This window comes from Nesoenas mayeri (genome assembly GCF_963082525.1).
Source record: "Nesoenas mayeri genome assembly, chromosome: Z".
NCBI lineage: Eukaryota > Metazoa > Chordata > Aves > Columbiformes > Columbidae > Nesoenas > Nesoenas mayeri.
In genome coordinates this window covers 76,467,126-76,482,533 of record NC_137542.1, presented here as the reverse complement: position 1 = coordinate 76,482,533, position 15,408 = coordinate 76,467,126, and the positions used below count along the sequence as shown (strand labels likewise).

Genomic DNA, 15,408 nt, shown 5'->3' with positions numbered 1-15,408 from the left:
GCGGCGGGGGCGGTTCTTCCTCCTCCTCCTCCTGCCCCCTTGGCCGCGCCGCTCCCTTCGCTTCCCTTCGCCTCCCTTCGCTTCCCTTCCCTTCCCTTCCCCGCGCCCCGGCCGGCGGCGGCGGGTCTAAAGGTCGGTGTGTCTGTCCGGCGGTCGGTCCGGCGGCGCCGCTCGCTGCCTGCCGGCCCCATGCCCCGCGCTTAGCGCCGCCCGCCCCGGCCATGTCCGCCGCGCAGCTCTACACCAAGGTGAGCGGGGCGCGTTTTGGCGGGGGGTGGCTGAGTGTGTGTGGGGTGTGTGTGTGTAGTTTTCCACTCGTGAAGAGGCAACTTTCCCCGTGTCCCCCCGCCATGGTGCCCTGGGGACCCCGCGCGTACCGGGACGGGTCCCCCACAGCCCGGCCCCTCACGGGGTTCCCGCCGGGGCGGCCGGTTCCGTGTAGCGAAGGGTGAAGTTCGCCCGTGGGTCGCGGTTGTGTCGGCGTTAAACTGGGTCCGTCACCTCAGCGCGCTCTAAAACACCCTCAGCTTCCCCAAATCCTCACAGAATAATGCTTTTTACCTCACGTTTCCTCCGCCAGGGTGGAGGGAGAGGAGAAAACACTCCTATGAGGAACCGAAATACTCTCAAGGTGCCCAATTTCTAGTTTCTTTTTCCTTCTGCGCCTCCCAAATCCGAGTCCTCAGCGCACCTGCTTCCTCATGGCAGCGGGGGAGGGAACATGGCTGGTGGCTTGGCACTTGTATTTTGATTTGATTTTGCTTTATTATTTAACAGCTGTGGGATCCTCAGGGTGCCAGGGTGGTTTTCCTCTTCGGCCAGAGCGGGTTTGAGGTGATTTAGGGGGTTTTGCCCCCTTTAAAGCAAGACTTTGGTATCTAGAGAGGTTTATTTTCTGATTGACTTGGCACGATGAAATAACTCGGACAGGGAGAGAGAGTCTTTAAGACTCTAAAGCGTCGTGGTTTTAACAATAAGAATTTATTGTTTGCAATTCTTCCTGTGGTGATGTTACCAGCTTGACACCAGCTTTTTGTCTCCCGGACTGAACTTTGCTGCAGATTTCTGCCTCTGTAACTCGTGTTTTTATTACGGACGGCTTTTATGTAATATTGGGGGTTGCCGCTTGGTTTGGTGGTTTTTTGGCTGTCGCTGTGAAACGGGCGCAGGACGGATCGTGAATCTGGCAGCTCCTCCTTTTGAACCTGTGGGAATTTAAGAAGTGGGGCTGCCCTCTTTATTTCTCACTTCACAAGCAAAAGTCTCAGGTTTGGGAAAACCTTTTATTCAGTTTTCTCTTGGAAAATCGCGAGTCAAGCTGTGGTTAAACTGCTCCGACGTGCAGCATCTCATAGGATGAGCGTGTGGATGCGATGGGGAGCTGGTTGTTGTGTTATCCATATCTATGGGCTGGTTCATTGATTCTTAATTTGCTGCTCAGGTAATTAACCCATGTAGTGTTTTTATGCTGACTTGATTCGGTTTATACTGCTCAATGGGCATAAGATGCCCGTGGGGGCATCGCTTGTGATCCTGGTGCTGGAAGTGATGGGGTTTGGTGACAATACATTCATATCACTAATTTTTAATCTATTTTTAATAACAACAGGGATTCCTGATGCAAGCTGGTGTTTCAGCACTGACCTTTCTGCTGGTGTCCGTCTGTCTTGCGGGGACGTTTTGGGGCCACAGATGATGCCTTGTACCTATGTGGGTCATTTGTGGGGCTGAGCATTGGCCTTGCAGTGAGATTTAGGACTATCCTGCTGGGTTGGCCGCTGTGTGGAGACTCAGCGCTGACTCTGGGCTTTGAAGCCCAGAAAATGTTTCCTGTGACTTTGAGTGTATAAGGAAAAAAATATGGAAAACTTATAAAAATCTCAGCAACATTTGGATGCTGAACCTGACGGTGCCGGTTGCTGGTGAAGGTCCCCAAGATGAAGCAGAGGGAGATGTTTGGGAGGTGACTTTCCAAGCGCGGAGGTGGGGTCTCCTGGATATAACCTTGTGGGCAGCGTGGGGATGAGGCTTTTTGGGGGAAGGCGGATGATCTGCTTTGCTGGAATCGATATAAATGTCTTGCTAAAAGCTTATTGATCTGATGTGCGGCGTTGCATTAGCACGGCCACAATGGTACCTCCCTTGGAGTCGTTCCTGGTTGAACCAGAAGGAAACTGGTGGGGAGAAGTTTGGAGTAGCTGAGTGGGACTTGTCAGGTCCTCCTGCTTCTCCATCCAGCTGGGCTGTGATGAGGAGCTACTACAGGTTGTGTAGAGAGCTACTACAGGTTGTGTAGAGAGCTACTACAGGTTGTGTAGGGAGCCCGTAACTTCTACTTGATGTTCACAGAAGATCTCCTGGGACCTTATAAGATGTGGAGTGTTTTCTTGGTGCTTAAGCTTATGCTTGTTAAGCCTTGCTGCTGGCTTGGCTGTGTTAGACTCGGTGCTAGTCTGAGGAGCATTTAAACTGGAGAAGAACATGTCCTGGGAACACCAGCAGCTGGAGACCCTCTCCATGGGATGTCTTATCCGTTCCCCTTTAAGAGCAGTGATGACTGGTGTTTAATAACCCCCCATCAAATGACATAATTAACAGCTATGCCTAACGAGCAGCATGTGAGTAGTTCCAAAACTGCATCAACCTTCAAGCACGTAGGACTCCACTTGAGCAAATAGTTACGGGGAGACTATTATAATGTCAGACTTGAGCCGAGGTGACCGCGGCGTGATCCCCGTAAGCCCGTGCAGATGCCAGCAGCTCTATAAGGAGATAACGGGGACAATCTGGGCAGGACAGAGGGACGACGTCGCTCCTGAGAGATGCCACCTCCAGTAACGGTTTGATTTACGGCATCAAACCGGAGATCAGACGCGTTGGCGCGACTGGTTTTTGTTCTCGTACGGCGAAGCTCTTCATCTTATGAAAACAGATCTAATTGCTTTTGCTGCTGGATGTTCTGCTCTCTTCAAGGTACTTCTTAAAATATGTTAATTGTTCATTTAAGCATAGCCACTGAACCTAATGCAAAATAGTTCTGCCAGGGTGGTGAATAAGCTTTCTGCTCCTGGGGTGTTTTGCAGCTCAAGTTACGTTCTTCAGAAGGTTTGCAAACTCTGTAGAAGAAACCAGGGTATTTATTTCTTTTTAAATATATTTTTCCCTCTCGTTCTGCCAAGCGAATTTGCCAAGTATTTTTTAATAGATGCTAGAACTTAATGCATTAAAATCCTCTTCTAATGGCTTGTGTTGGGTATAGAAAACTTCCCGGTTTTCACTTCAGGTTGTATTAAATAAAGTAGCTGGAATGAATGACCCTGGGGAGCAACTTTTCAGAAGCCAATAAATATACCCAGTGTGATCACACACTGATTGAGCCCATGAATTGGCAGAAAACCTTCTGGCTTCAAACCTTCCTGAAAATGGTTTGTGCTTTAGGGCTCAGGGAGGATTCAACCTTAGTGGGTTGTGTGCTGGTTTGGGCTCGAAGAGCAGCTGTGAAGGAGAGAGATTTATTGTGTATTAATAGAAACATTTTGGGGGAATAAATGAGAGGGGGATTTAGTTTTGCGCTCTCCGTACGGATGGATCTCCCGCTGCAAGGTTTAATTAACTTCATTCCTGCTTTATACCCTTGTGCTGCTTGGGATCAAACTTGCATTCTATAAATTATTTTAAAGAATTTGCACTCTGATAGTATTTTAAGGATGTGAATTTGGGGAAGATCCCAAAGCACACAAGCCCAAGTGGCAGCGATTTGCTGGGTTAACTCCCATACTGCAGGATGGAAACCTGAGGGCTGCAGGGATGAGTTGTTGCTAGAATTTACACACCAATTAGTTTGTAGTTGTGGCCAAAAAGAGTAGAATACCCTTAATGTGATGGTTTTCTGGGCAGGAAAGCACAGAAATAACGTAACTTGAGCGTAAAACTGGACTTTGGACCTTCTGAGTCAGTCGTGGGTGTAATAAATAGCAGGTAGCGTAGGTGAAGCCCTGACTTGGGTTCTTTTGTATTGTTATTATCTGCTCTTTGACCCGTTCTGCAAACATGGTGGTTAAAGGAATATCAGCACCAACTATAATTCAGGTCAGGAAAATGCTTTTATTGCAGCTTTGGTGAGGAATTTGCTATTTAGCAAAAGCGAAAGAACAGTTTCATGTGAGCATTTTGTGGCGTGAGTTGGTTGTGTAAAGCGGTTTGCCCTCAAATGCCTCTGGCTCAATGCAAGACACGTTTTGTGGGGTTGGGTTGGGCTTTGGTTTAGCTTGGGCCTTCAGAAATGAGCAGAGACTTCTCCGGAGATGGTGACAAGTGATCAGGGCCCGGTGGGCTCTCCTCCAGCTCTCCGAAACTTGTAAGTCATGAGAATGGAGAACTATAAGCAACATATGTCTATAAATCCTTCCTCTAAGTAAGATAAGCCCTTAATTGCTGGGTATGGCCCCAACCCCGTGTCTTGGTGCAGGGTGGTGAGATAATGGTGCAGCTCCTCCAGCAATGTGTGTTCCTGACCCGCTGTGCCACCGTCCTTCACCACTTTTAACCAAATCCCATTCGATTTGTTAAAATTGATTTATTTTCTGCTCGACTTTAACGCGTGGCCATAACCTTCTCCTTTGGTCCACTTTCCATGGGCGTTGGTGGTGGTACCACTGGGGTGGTTTTGTGGTGTCTGGGTGTGCTCCAGGTGTTTGATGCTAACGTGACGTGGCTCCCCAACAAATGTGAGCTGTGTCTACCTGTCCATCCTGCCCTTTGGACGTTCTGTTGGTCCATCCTTTTGTTTGCCAGGTCCTTCCAGCTTAGCTTTTCCTTGAGAACAATTCGTCTTCATGCTTGAGGTTGACCAACCCTTTTGGTTCACGTTCTCTTCCCCTCTCATGGGAAGCCCTAATGGGCTCCATGAAGGGTCACGTTTCCCTCTGTGGCTCCACCGAGGTGTTAAGCCAGCCCTTAAACCCAGCTTATCCAAACCTTCCCATGAGTCACCGATGGTCCTGCCGAGCCGCGAGCTGCCTGTAGGACGCGTGAACCACCATTCCCAATGCTGTTGCGAGCAGGATGCGTTGCGGGTGAGTCACAGCCGCTACTTATCAAAATGACACGGTACATCTCGGGGCTGCATCCTGCCGAGTCGCTGCTCTTCAAATTAAAAATGACCCTTAATAGATTTAAAGGCGGCTTTTAAAAATCTTGGAGGACGGTGATGGGAATGTGCAGTTTTTTGTGGAAGCCCCATAGGCGGCTCGGTCGGCTGGACATGAGCAGGCAGCTGGTGCCGCTGATGTGTCTTAGCAAATTAATGTTGAAAATGGCTTTTTAGACCAAAAATAATAATAAATACATCTGATCCCTGTGTCTACTGTGAAGTTGGTCCTTGGTGCTGTGCCCCGAGTGAGCAGAAACTTGGCGTAACCGAATGCAAAAATACTGGCCTGATGCAAGCTATAATTTTCAATCTAATTAAGCTGAGTAACTCCCTCGTGGATTTATGCTTCTTAATTACTTTGAGTTCTGATATCGCTGGTTTTTGGATGGTGAATGCGACGTCCAGCCGGGGTGGAGGTGCGGTACCCACTGATCTCAACCAAGGATGCTTCACCTCCTGGTGGGGATGGAGACCTGGATACACGTTTTGGCCAAAAAAAGCCCTTTAACAGCACCAGAAAGCTCTTCTGGTGGTGATGTCTGCACATCTGGGAGATGCTTTAAAACCTCGTGTGCTCTCACTGTGCCAAAATAAACTCAGAGCCGAGGCTGTCAGGACGAATCTTCATCTTGTGCTGCTTTTTTGGCTGGTTCGGTGAGCGACGGCCGCGCTCGCGCCCTCTTATTTTAGGGAAACCCGTCCCCGTGATGCCGTATGGTGCCGAAATACCCATTTGCGTGACCGCTGAGGTGGGTCAAAATCATTTTTAGGAGCCAAACGTGCTTGGATTTGACTTTGAGCACCTGCCGCTTCATTCTGGAATGATGATGGAATTTCTCACTGTCCGAACGGCGACCAGGATTCTCCTCCCCAAGTGCTTCCGCACTAGTGTTCACATCCCAAAGTCCGACATCAGACACAAAACCCACCCAAAATACTATTATTCATTTCTTTTTAATTGCTTTTGGAGTGAAAAAGCCGCCGTCTTCTGGCGTTCTTTACTCGGTACAAAGTTTCAGCGCTCGAGAGTCACGTGAAGTAAATCACAACGCAAACTGCTGGTCCTTGCTAAACTTTGCCCGGATCTCATTTAATCACCAAACTGCTAAATACTTGGGATCCCCAGCTCTTTTTCCTGCAAAAAGGAAGCTCAGATCCACTCTCCGACTGATTCTATAGCTTTCTGTTATCGAGCCTTTTGCATATAGATCATCTCGGAGCTTTCAGTGTTATATCTCCATTTTAAATATATTTGTAAATAGCAAAATGTTGTTTCTCCTTTTTCTTTTCAGTCTCCAATGACTCTACTTAAATATCATCTCATTCCCAAATTTGCCCTTTCGCTAATCATCAACACGATGGTTTTTTGTGTTGTGGCTGATAGTGCTCACAATAGTTTTTAACCATCAGATCACGCAGCTCGTAAGTTGAAATTTCATCCATTTATCAACTCTGAAGGTGTTTTCTTGTCACTCCACCTTCAATCCTAACGACCGAATGTTTCTAAAAAGCCTTCCAAGAAAATAATGTCGTTCTTATTTTGAGGACAATCTGTTGGCGACTGTTTTAACCGGCTCACAACCCTCTTTGATGTGGCTCATTCAGGGGGAAAAATGGCATTACACGCGACCTCAATCACTCACATGTCAGAAGGGATATCGCCTTTGACTAATCGGGGCAAATTTGGGAAGGTTTAGTAATGCTGGGAGACATGACCCACTTTCAAATCAACGCTTTTCAGACAATAGAGGTTGTGCTTTGTAATTTTTGTATTTTATATGACTGTGCTGAGCTTCTCCCAGGTTCAGGATGGTTGTTTTTTTTCTTTTTCTGATTTCTATGTTTTCTTTGTATCACAAGCCTTACATACAGTTCACAGAATCACAGAACGGACTGGGTTGGAAAAGCCCTCAGAGATCATCAAGTCCAAGCCAACGCCAACACAAGAGTGTTCCTCGAGTGTTGATTTTCAGCGCTACAAGTTCCATCGAGCGACTTGTTGCGGCTGTTTCTTGGTGTGAGTTTTTATCGTTGCGGCCGTGTGAGCTGAGCTAAAAACCCACTTTATCTCCTTGAAACGTCTTGTAACCCCTTCTTAAAAATAGCTTTGTAATCTTTGCGAAGTGTGGCAACACTTGTGTCTTAATGTCATATCATAGCTAATTTTTGGTGTATATTGCAGCTTGTGGCGATGGGACTGAAGCTTTTTCTGCCTTGCGGGAGGTTGGGAAGAGCTAAAAAATACCTGGGATCTGGACAAACCCGTCCTGCAATCGGGCTAAAAACTTCAAATAGGGAATTATTATGGGAATAAGAGGCTGTTTTGGAAGGATTTGGCTCACGCAAAACCCGTGTAATTTAGCAAGTCAAGACAGAGCAAAATACGGCGGCTGAGGGTAGAAGGAGCTGGATCTGAACTCACCGTTTGGAAGCTGAACAGCTTTTGAAACACCCCAAGAGATGGAAAAGGCTCTGGCTGCGTCTGCTTTACCTGTTTCAACCCTGTAAATATCGCTCACCTGTATCTTTTATGTTTCATACATAATTTATTTCTGCTTAAAATTGGCTGCTGTGTTGCCACAGTAAACCAGCCTTAAATATTTGTGGGGTGCATTACAGAACTTCCCACAATGGGGGGGATTTTGCTGGTGATGTCTCTTACATTTGATATTCTACAGATGGGGTTAATTACTGTAGCGATAATCAAATTGAAGTGCAGCAGCTTGTCCAGCTACCAGAGCCTCTATTTTATATCTTGTGATATCTTGCAATTTGATTTTCCCCGGTGTCCGTGCAAAACAAGATGAGGGTTTTCTCCCATATGAGCAAATCCTAAAGGGAGATGGAAGCGTCGGAGGAGCAGGGAAATCCAGGATCTTGAGTGTTTTTGGCTGGAAAGGGGCGCTGAGGTTGGGTTGTTTCTTTTCAAACAAAGCCCAACCTTTTCATGCGCTTTGGTGGAAAACCTCTGAGCGCAGATTAAAAGACCCTTGAAACAGGTTACGCTGCTTTTCTATGAAAAGAGCTGTTGTGAAAACCAGTCCCTTGGGGTTTCTTACTGGGACGTCAACGCTGGCAGCCGAAACGGGCTCGGTCGGTGATGGCCGCGTTGTCCCCTCCTTGTGCGTCGCTGTGGCCGTCGCTGCCGTCCTCGCAAAGGTTTGGGTTTCTGTTGAGGTGGCTTCTCTGAAATGCATTAGGGACCCTCAATGGGGCAGAGTCCAGTTGAGGCCTGGATCCAGTGCAGTGCCTCAGGGGCAATGCTGGGGCCGGGGTTGTTCAATATATTCATCGATGATTTGGCCAAGGGAATAGAGTGACTGTCAGCAAGTTTGCTGGTGACACCAAGCTGGGAGAGTCCAATGTGTAGAACATAGAAATGATTGAAAGCATCAACGAAAAGCAACAGGAGGTGACCAGCAGGTCCCTGGGGCATCGGGCCGGGCTGGATTTGCTCTGCAGCATTAACACCCGGTACATCCTTTAGCTTTGCATTTGGAGGTGACCCCGTTTTGCAAATCCAACACGAGGAGGACAAAGGAGAGAAGAAGGTAAAGCAAATATTTGCATTTCTGCTGCTGAATCCACCTCACTGATGCTTTGATAGCATCCATTCCCCTCTCATGCTCTTACTAAAGCCTTTCTGAACGTTCTGTTTACACCAAGTGGGTCTTATCTCCACACCAAGTGGGTCTTATCTCAACTGCAGCTGGGAATAGGGAGGTTGTGCTCCGGCAGCAGCTTAAATAATGCTCTGATAAGGGCTCCCCGCCGTCCCTTGTTGAGGAACAGAAACAGGGGTATGACTATTGCATTAGTTAGCTTGAGGTTCTTTTATACCTTAAACATCCCAAGTTTGCTGTGTTTTATTGGCAGGAATTATATTCCAATAATTACGGTGGTTTGAGACTTAAATCTGCGAATCTCCAGGTGATTTTGACACGTATGGAGAATAACTGAAGTTCAGATCATGGATTTCAGTTCAGTCCTCGATGGTTATTCATAACAAACAGGAATTTGCTTCTTGATACGTTGATCGCAGGGTATTTCTACAGTCAAGAGATGCCTGTGGTTGTACAATATGTCCAAAAAACTGGGGCGATAAGTTAAAAATTGCCGTTAACTGAAGTTTTATTTCTATTGGTGTGGCCACTTCCAACTCAACCGTTGAACATCCACATTTATGCCGAGAACTTTGATGGGACGAGGAATATCCAGCAAATCTTTCACTTCTCTCCATATTTTGGACACGGTACGTCCCCTTTGTGTAGAACACGACCCAGCTGGTGCCGTTTTCCAAGCGTCTAACGTCTCCTTGCTAATAAATCTTATCGCTGGGATTAATTATAACCTGTAAAACGTTGCTTACTTAAATCCTTTGTAATCAATTTGTTTTCCTTCAGTTGCTTAGCAATGAAAAAGATGCAAAGGTGGCCCAGGGGCTTTTCCAATGCGTCCCTGTGCTTCGAAAATGCCCAAGAAATGCCCCATAAATACGAGCGTAAGTCAAAACCGCTTTGAATTAAGCGTGTGAGTTCCGGAAAGGTGAGGGATAACTATACAGGTTGATTAAGCCAATTACTTTCTAATTAGGTTGAAAATTCAGGCTGGTGGAGAGGTGGCTCTGCAATTAAATAATTCTCGTAGGGTTATTTTAATATAAAATTAATTAATGGAGGGTGGTCACAGCACTGGGGAGGGAACACGCTGATGCGTTTCCCTAAAGCATCGTGAGGCTACGTTATAGATGGAGAACTGTGAAAACCTGGAGCGAAAGGACGTTTTTAACTCCATAATTAAAACCCAAAGGCCATTCTTTAATTACTTTATTACTAATCAATGTATATGGTGTGTATTAAGCGCTTTTAGATCCAGTCGATGTTCATCAAGGTGCTTGTTTGGAGTTCAGGTAGAAAACGGGACCGGGAAGACGAGATTACACCACAACGCCACTCAAGGTTTTGATTAATTGAGAATTAAGCGTGAGGAGGGTAATTAATACCAATCAACAGGGATCTGCAGGAAGTAGCCTGGAAGGATTGAACTTTTGCAATACTAGAGCACCTTCTAGAGCAACTGGTGAGCGTCTTCTAGAGCATCTTTTAGAGCAGCTGGTGAACATCTAGAACATCTTGTAGAGCAGCTGGTGAGTGTCGTCTAGAGCAACTGGTGAGTATCTTGTAGAGCATCTTCTAGAGCAACTGATGAGTTGCAGAGCACCTTGTAGAACAACCGGTGAGCGTCTTGTAGAGCATCTTGTAGAGCAACTGGTGGGCATCTTGTAGAACAACCGGTGAGTGTCTTCTAGAGCATCTTGTAGAGCAGCTGGTGAGTGTCTTGTAGAGCAACTGGTGAAGGTCTTGTAGAGCATCTTGTAGAGCAGCTGGTGGGCATCTTGTAGAACAACCGGTGAGTGTCTTCTAGAGCGTCTTGTAGAGCGACTGGTGAGTTGTAGAGCAGCTGGTGAGTGTCTTGTAGAGCAACTGGTGAATGTCTTTTAGAGCAACTGCTGAGTTGCAGAGCACCTTGTAGAGCAACTGCTGAGCGTCTTGTAGAACATCTTGTAGAACAACTGGTGAGTGTCTTCTAGAGCGTCTTGTAGAGCGACTGGTGAGTTGTAGAGCAACTGGTGAAGGTCTTCTAGAGCATCTTGTAGAGCAGCTGGTGAGTGTCTTGTAGAGCAACTGGTGAACGTCTTCTAGAGCATCTTCAAGAGAAACTGGTGAGTATCTTGTAGAGCACCTTGTAGAGCAACTGATGAGTTGCAGAGCAACTGTTGAGCATCTTGTTGAACAACTGGTGAGTGTCTTCTAGAGCATCTTGTAAAGCAACTGGTGAGCGTCTTGTAGAGCAACTGGTGGGTATCTTGTAGAGCGCCTTCTAGAGCAACTGTAAAGTTGTAGAGGACCTTGTAGAGCAGCTGGTGAGCGTCTTGTACAGCATCTTGTAGAGCAGCTGGTGAACTTGTTCTAGAGTATCTTTTAGAGCAACTGGTGTGCGTCTTGTGGAGCAAACGGTAAATGTCTTCTAGAGCATCTTGCTCATGAGTTACTCTGCATCTTATAGAGCAATTGGTGAGCGTCTTCTAGAGCATCTTGTAGAATAACTGCTGAGTATCTTGTAGGGCAACTGGTGAGTTGTAGAGCACCATGTAGAGCAGCTGGTGAGCATCTTGTAGAGCAACTGCTAAATGTCTTCTAGAGTATCTTTTAGAGCAAACGGTGTGCGTCTTATAGAGCAAATGGTGAACGTCTTGTAGAGCATCTTGCTCATGAGTTGCTCTACATCTTGTAGAGCGATTGAGCATCTTGTAGAGCAACTGGTGAACATCTTCTAGAGCATCATGTAGAGGGTCTTGTGGAGCGACTGGTCCGCGTCTTGTAGAAGGTCTTGTGGAGCAACTGCTCAGCCTGAGAGCGACCATTTTTACCCCAAAATGAAGAGCAAATGGTTGATTTATTTGCCATCGCGAAGCATCTGCGGCTCTACCCAGTTTTGCAGCATCTCCTGATTTATTGTAAGAGGGATTTCGCATTTCGGGCTGTCACTGCGGTCGAGCGGCGCTGCCTGCGCACCCGAGACCTTGGTGCTGAACCTGTCGCTCTTCATTAAGCCCGCACTAACGAGCACCGCTGAGAAATGACGATGGGGAGAGGATGGGAAGGCGCGAGTTGGCTGTTTATGTTTAAGGCTATTGATTAGTCCTGGAAATATTAAGGGGACACTTGGTGTCGGGCTCACCATCAGCCCCGCTTTGCTTAGTACCGGTTTTAACTCTGCTGATGGAGAGATATGGTTGGCACGCTGATAAACCGAAGCTTTTTAAACCCCAATTCATTAGCAACGCTGCTAACGAGCCGGTGGATAAATGCTGGAAAATCCACGTGTTGGCACCGATGGGGAATATGCGTCCTGGTGCAGATTATGCTCCTCTGTTTGCGTTTATATGTTTTTATCAGCTCTGGGAAACACATAAATGACCCCTGACATCCTGGGATTCTGTGTGTAAATAGTCTTGGGGAAGCCAGGACTGAAGCTCGTGCCGTTTCCTCTTTAATATGTATTTTTGTCCTCGTCAAGAGCATCGAGTAATTGATTTTCTAAGGCGTGCGTGGTTTCTCTTAAAGTCCTTTCCTAAGTTCTTCTCAACCTGCGTGGAAGAACCTTGGTGGTGAGATATTCTATTGTTGTCTTCACCCTCGGGCTGTGCTCCTGTTGGCAAGATGCCCGTGGAAAAAGAATTCCCATAAAAACAAACACATGAGTGTCGCCATTCCTGAAATAACTCGGGGGATTAAAGGAAACAATAATCAAGATGGATTTGCCGACTTCCAGCTTGTCCCAAAGTGCCACAACCATCAAACAGCCCGGACTAAACTGAGATAGACCCACTTGCCCCTTCCCTTCATAACAAGCTCCTCCAGCAACTCAAGATGTTCACGCTAATTAAGCCAGAACGTGGCGTATAAACTTAATCTCACCTCTAGCGTAATTATTTATGGATGAGATGTTCATGGAGATGCTCTCTTAGGGGTTGGCCGAGATGACTTTTGAAGGTCCCTTTAACCCAAACTGGTTTATGATTTTATGAGGTGGTTTTGGTGACTTTCTGGCTCTCATCGCGATTAATTTAATTGGCAAACGTACATCACGCGAAGCTGCTTCGAAGGGAAGAGGTTGGGAGATGGGAGCCTGGTGGTCCGCACCGTTGGCCACCTCCAGTCTTTGGTGGGTTTTAATTAAAGCTCAGCTTGTGAAGATCTAAGAACGACTAAGAGCTTTGGTTTTGGCACCATGTGGTGTGACGTACTTGGGATTTGTGGCTGTGAGGGAAGCGTTGGGTGCAGGTTTGTGGAGCAAAACCACCCGTATTTAGCAGGATGGGAAGAGCAGAGGTCATGTTCGAGGTGTCTCAACCGGGGAACGAGTTACCCCAGGGGTTCCCGAGGCCTTTCAAACATCGACGTCTTCTTGCGTACGCACAAGGAGAATCCGCTTCAATGCTTCCAATTCTCTACTCTTGTGCTTGGGGTGGTTGGTGGGACATCAAGTCTTTGACCACCAACTTCGAAGCCCATGGCTGGGTGGTGGACGTTGAAATCTGGGACCTCCACCAGTGCTTCCAACATCTCACCTGCTCATGGGCGATGACGAATCACCAAGACGGACCCAAAGTTCCTCACCACAAGGTCCGTTCTATTTGGGTCTCTTTGGGGTCAACGTGTCCCTCTCGGCGTCCGTCTGTCCAGGCAGGTCGGTGCTTCAACATCTTGGTTTTGAAGCCGCCGGGTACATCCCGATCCCCGACTATTTTGGGCGTTTCTAGAGCGGGTTTGATCTCTCCCGCTGGCTGAACCCGCGGCCGCGGGGATGAAAGGAGACACGGGAACGTGTCTCTCTCTTCCTCCCCCCCTTCTCTCTCTTCCTCCCCCCCCTTCTCTCTCTTCCTCCCCCCCCTTCTCTCTCTTCCTCCCCCGCCTTCTCTCTCTTCCTCCCCCCTCTTCTCTCTCTTCCTCCCCCCTCTTCTCTCTCTTCCTCCCCCCTCTTCTCTCTCTTCCTCCCCCCTCTTCTCTCTCTTCCTCCCCCCCCTTCTCTCTCTTCCTCCCCCCCCTTCTCTCTCTTCCTGCCCCTCCTTCTCTCTCTTTAACTCTTGGGTCTCTCCAAGTATTATTTGCCCATCACGCGCCGCGCGTTCGGTTTTAAGATGGCGGCCACAAAATCTCTTTCTGATTTAATTTCTAGATGTTTCCTCACATTTAATTCTTCATTTTGTTCTTCTCCTCTTCCCAGTACACCCGAGTTTGGATTCCTGACCCCGACGAAGTTTGGAGATCAGCAGAAATCATCAAGGATTACAAAGAGGGAGATAAAAGCCTCCATCTGAAACTCGAAGATGAAACCGTAAGCTTGTGCACGTCGTTATTCTTCTCATGAATTTCAAGCTTCAAATTAACGTGTGAAGAAGCCTGAACCGTCTCATGTTTTTTAGTCAATATTTTTAAATGTGTTTTATCGCCCTGATGCTTTAGTTTAAAATTAGGTTGCGAGAAAAGCCCTTGACCCCTCTCATATCTTTTCATCCCCTGGCAAAATTAGTCGGTGATGGATGAGGATGGAGCCAGGCTCTTCTGGGTGACAACCAGTGATAGGACAAGGGGTAATGGGTTCAAACTGCAACACAAAAGGTTCCACTTAAATTTGGGAAGAAGCACCAGATTTGTTCTTGTAGGACCATGAATCACCATCTTGTGCTTCTGGATGGGTCCCCACTCAGTAGCTCCGTGGTTTGACCTGCTGGCTTCACCATCCCGCATCTCTCAGTCATATCAATCTTTGCACGTATCTTTAATAATACGATGATGCTCTGGAGTTGTACAAGAAGCTGCTGCTTATTGCGGGTGCTCCCAGAGACCCCAATTTGCTGCTTTTTCATATTAAATCCCACAGGGACCCAGGTTGGACTGAAAAGCTTTAGCCAAGGGGAAAAAAATCATGTACATCAGACGGAGACACCGAGCGTTCATATCTTCGGGGATTTTGAAGCTGTTGAAAGCCTTTTATTCCTGACAGCCAACATGCATTACCTGCTTGTTTAGTGCTTCTCTTTTGTCCTTGTGCTTGAAATGCTTTGGGTTTTTATTTTTATGGTTTCTGGCCGTACTCCTGAATGAAAAGCCCATTTTGAAGTATCACAAGAGATCCCCGCTCTATTTGCCACATGATTGGCCTGAAAACAACTCACATGTTCTCACTGTGGATCATCAGTGTCCACCAGGACCATCTCTTGGCCACCTCCAAGCCATTTATGATGACCTGTCACCTGGTGGTGCGTCATCCAGGTCCTTATAGCTTTAATTTATAGCAGGATGTGCAAGTATCAATATTTTATAGTATCAGGGTGGGGTTGTGCTTGTTATAACATCAGAGGTTTTTGTGGTCTCATGTTCCCCGTGTGTCTCTCCTCAGCTCTACGAATATCCCGTTGATCTCCAAGGAAACGAGCTGCCTTTCCTTCGCAATCCCGATATCCTGGTGGGAGAGAATGACCTGACGGCTCTGAGCTACCTCCACGAACCCGCCGTCCTCCACAACCTCAAAGTCAGGTTCCTGGAGTCCAACCACATCTACACGTACTGCGGTGAGTGTCCAGGCCACGCGTTGAGCTCCCGCTGAGCCGTGTCCACCCAGAAACCGCTCCCAACCACAAACCAGGGGCTGTGGCACCACAGGTACCATTGGCCTTCATGGCCACAAGG

At 47.3% G+C, this 15,408-nt stretch overlaps 1 protein-coding gene across 1 annotated transcript in view; it reads left to right on the top strand.

Moving 5' to 3' along the window:
• Window positions 1–91: 91 nt before the first annotated feature.
• The window catches only part of MYO5B (myosin VB), a 60,488-nt gene continuing 45,171 nt past the window's right edge, over window positions 92–15,408 (top strand). Inside the window, exons 1-3 of the mRNA XM_080363152.1 lie at window positions 92–248; window positions 13,943–14,053; window positions 15,119–15,290. Coding sequence (XP_080219278.1) covers window positions 222–248; window positions 13,943–14,053; window positions 15,119–15,290 — 310 coding nt within the window. The 5' untranslated portion in view covers window positions 92–221. The remainder of the gene's footprint in view (window positions 249–13,942; window positions 14,054–15,118; window positions 15,291–15,408) is intronic.